At 47.3% G+C, this 1,409-nt stretch overlaps 1 protein-coding gene across 3 annotated transcripts in view; it reads left to right on the top strand.

Moving 5' to 3' along the window:
* The window catches only part of LOC113211326 (synaptotagmin-15-like), a 44,808-nt gene that overhangs the window by 25,896 nt on the left and 17,503 nt on the right, over positions 1 to 1,409 (top strand). For all 3 annotated transcript variants that reach the window (XM_052264884.1, XM_052264885.1, XM_052264883.1), the window contains exon 5: positions 139 to 355. In XM_052264884.1, coding sequence (XP_052120844.1) covers positions 139 to 355 — 217 coding nt within the window. The remainder of the gene's footprint in view (positions 1 to 138; positions 356 to 1,409) is intronic.

Below are 1,409 nucleotides of genomic sequence, written 5' to 3'. Positions count from 1 at the left end.
TACGGGATCCCTCCCCGCCGCCGTCGCTCACAAATTTATTGCACAGCATTTTCAATATTGAAGGCCTGTGAATTTAAATTAGAGCGCGTTTGATCTCTAACCATACTGACGCGACCTGTGCCCTTTCCCCCTCTCCAGGCGGCTGTCCGCTGGGGGCGCTGGACCCGGCCCTGTACCGCGGTGGCGCCTGCGACCTGGAGGAGGAGATGCTGTTCCCGGAGGACCACCTGGGCCGCCTGTGGTTCAGCGCGCACTACGAGCCGACCGCGGAGAAGCTCCAGGTGACGCTGCTCAAGGCCAAGAACCTGCAGTCGCGGACCGTGGCCTCGGCCAACAACTGTGACCCCGTGGTTCGGTGAGTGATGATGCAAAAACATCGGGTACACTGAGGTAAAAACCGAAATTTCTCGTCAGTGTTTGTGAGCTTGAAAATTGGCTCAAGTTTGTCAATGTACACCGCAGGATTATCAAAGCCAAAATTTATAAACCTTTTTATAAATCGAACTACACGTTGAGGCACGTGGGTACATGGTTGCTATGCTTTGCTGGAAAACGCCACCCCTCTAATTTACCCTGGTACTTAACGTAATAAATTTATAAAATACACCCGGAAAATTGTTGTATCAGGTACAAAAAATTCTCCATGGAAGATGTCGTACAATTTCAATTCAAGATTATTAATTTTACAAGCATTGCGCGTCTACTGGCAAGAGGGTAGGAGATAGTACACGTACGACTCATTTTGTTAATGGTAAATTACAAAATACGTCGTACATAAACGAACAGATTCTTTTACAGTGTAAGTACAGCGAAGCCCAATCATATTTTCCCTTGGCTGGAGCGGCAGCTGGGGCGGGCTGGAGCGGAGCGCCCGCAGCTCGAGCGATAGGCAGTCCCGCAGCGCAAGGCCGCGCGGCGGGCTAGTCTACCCGCGGGCGCTCGCCGCTACAACGACTGTTGTTGGCAAAGAGAGGCGCGAGTCTGTCTGTCTGTCTGTCTGTCTTGATAAAACGGCGACAACTAAAAAAAAAGTAAAATGTATTTCAAATTTATTGGTTACTTCCGTTTTCTTTGTACACGCAGAAAAATAAAATTCAGTTCCGTGCAAATCAGTTTAACTGTACAATTTTACACCCGTGCAAAAAAAATAGTTGGATGTAAAAATATTTAGCTGTAGAGCTAAGTGGCATTAGCTACACAGGTAATAAACGGTGCGGTTTACTGGGTGGCTAAACAATTAACCCTGGTGCTAAATAAATTAGCCGGGTCTTTTCAGTTAATTTTTTAGCCCCGGTGCTAAAAACTTAGCAGAGCCACGATTTTTTTTTCTGCGTGTACCAACCGATCGCACAGCAACAATGTGTAACGTGTGGCAAATTTCACAGTTATTTACTTTCCCCTCGGCATTT

The sequence above is a fragment of the Frankliniella occidentalis genome, unplaced genomic scaffold (genome assembly GCF_000697945.3).
Source record: "Frankliniella occidentalis isolate FOCC.00 unplaced genomic scaffold, Focc_3.1 Scaffold22, whole genome shotgun sequence".
Lineage (NCBI taxonomy): Eukaryota > Metazoa > Arthropoda > Insecta > Thysanoptera > Thripidae > Frankliniella > Frankliniella occidentalis.
This window is presented reverse-complemented; position numbering and strand designations above follow the sequence as displayed.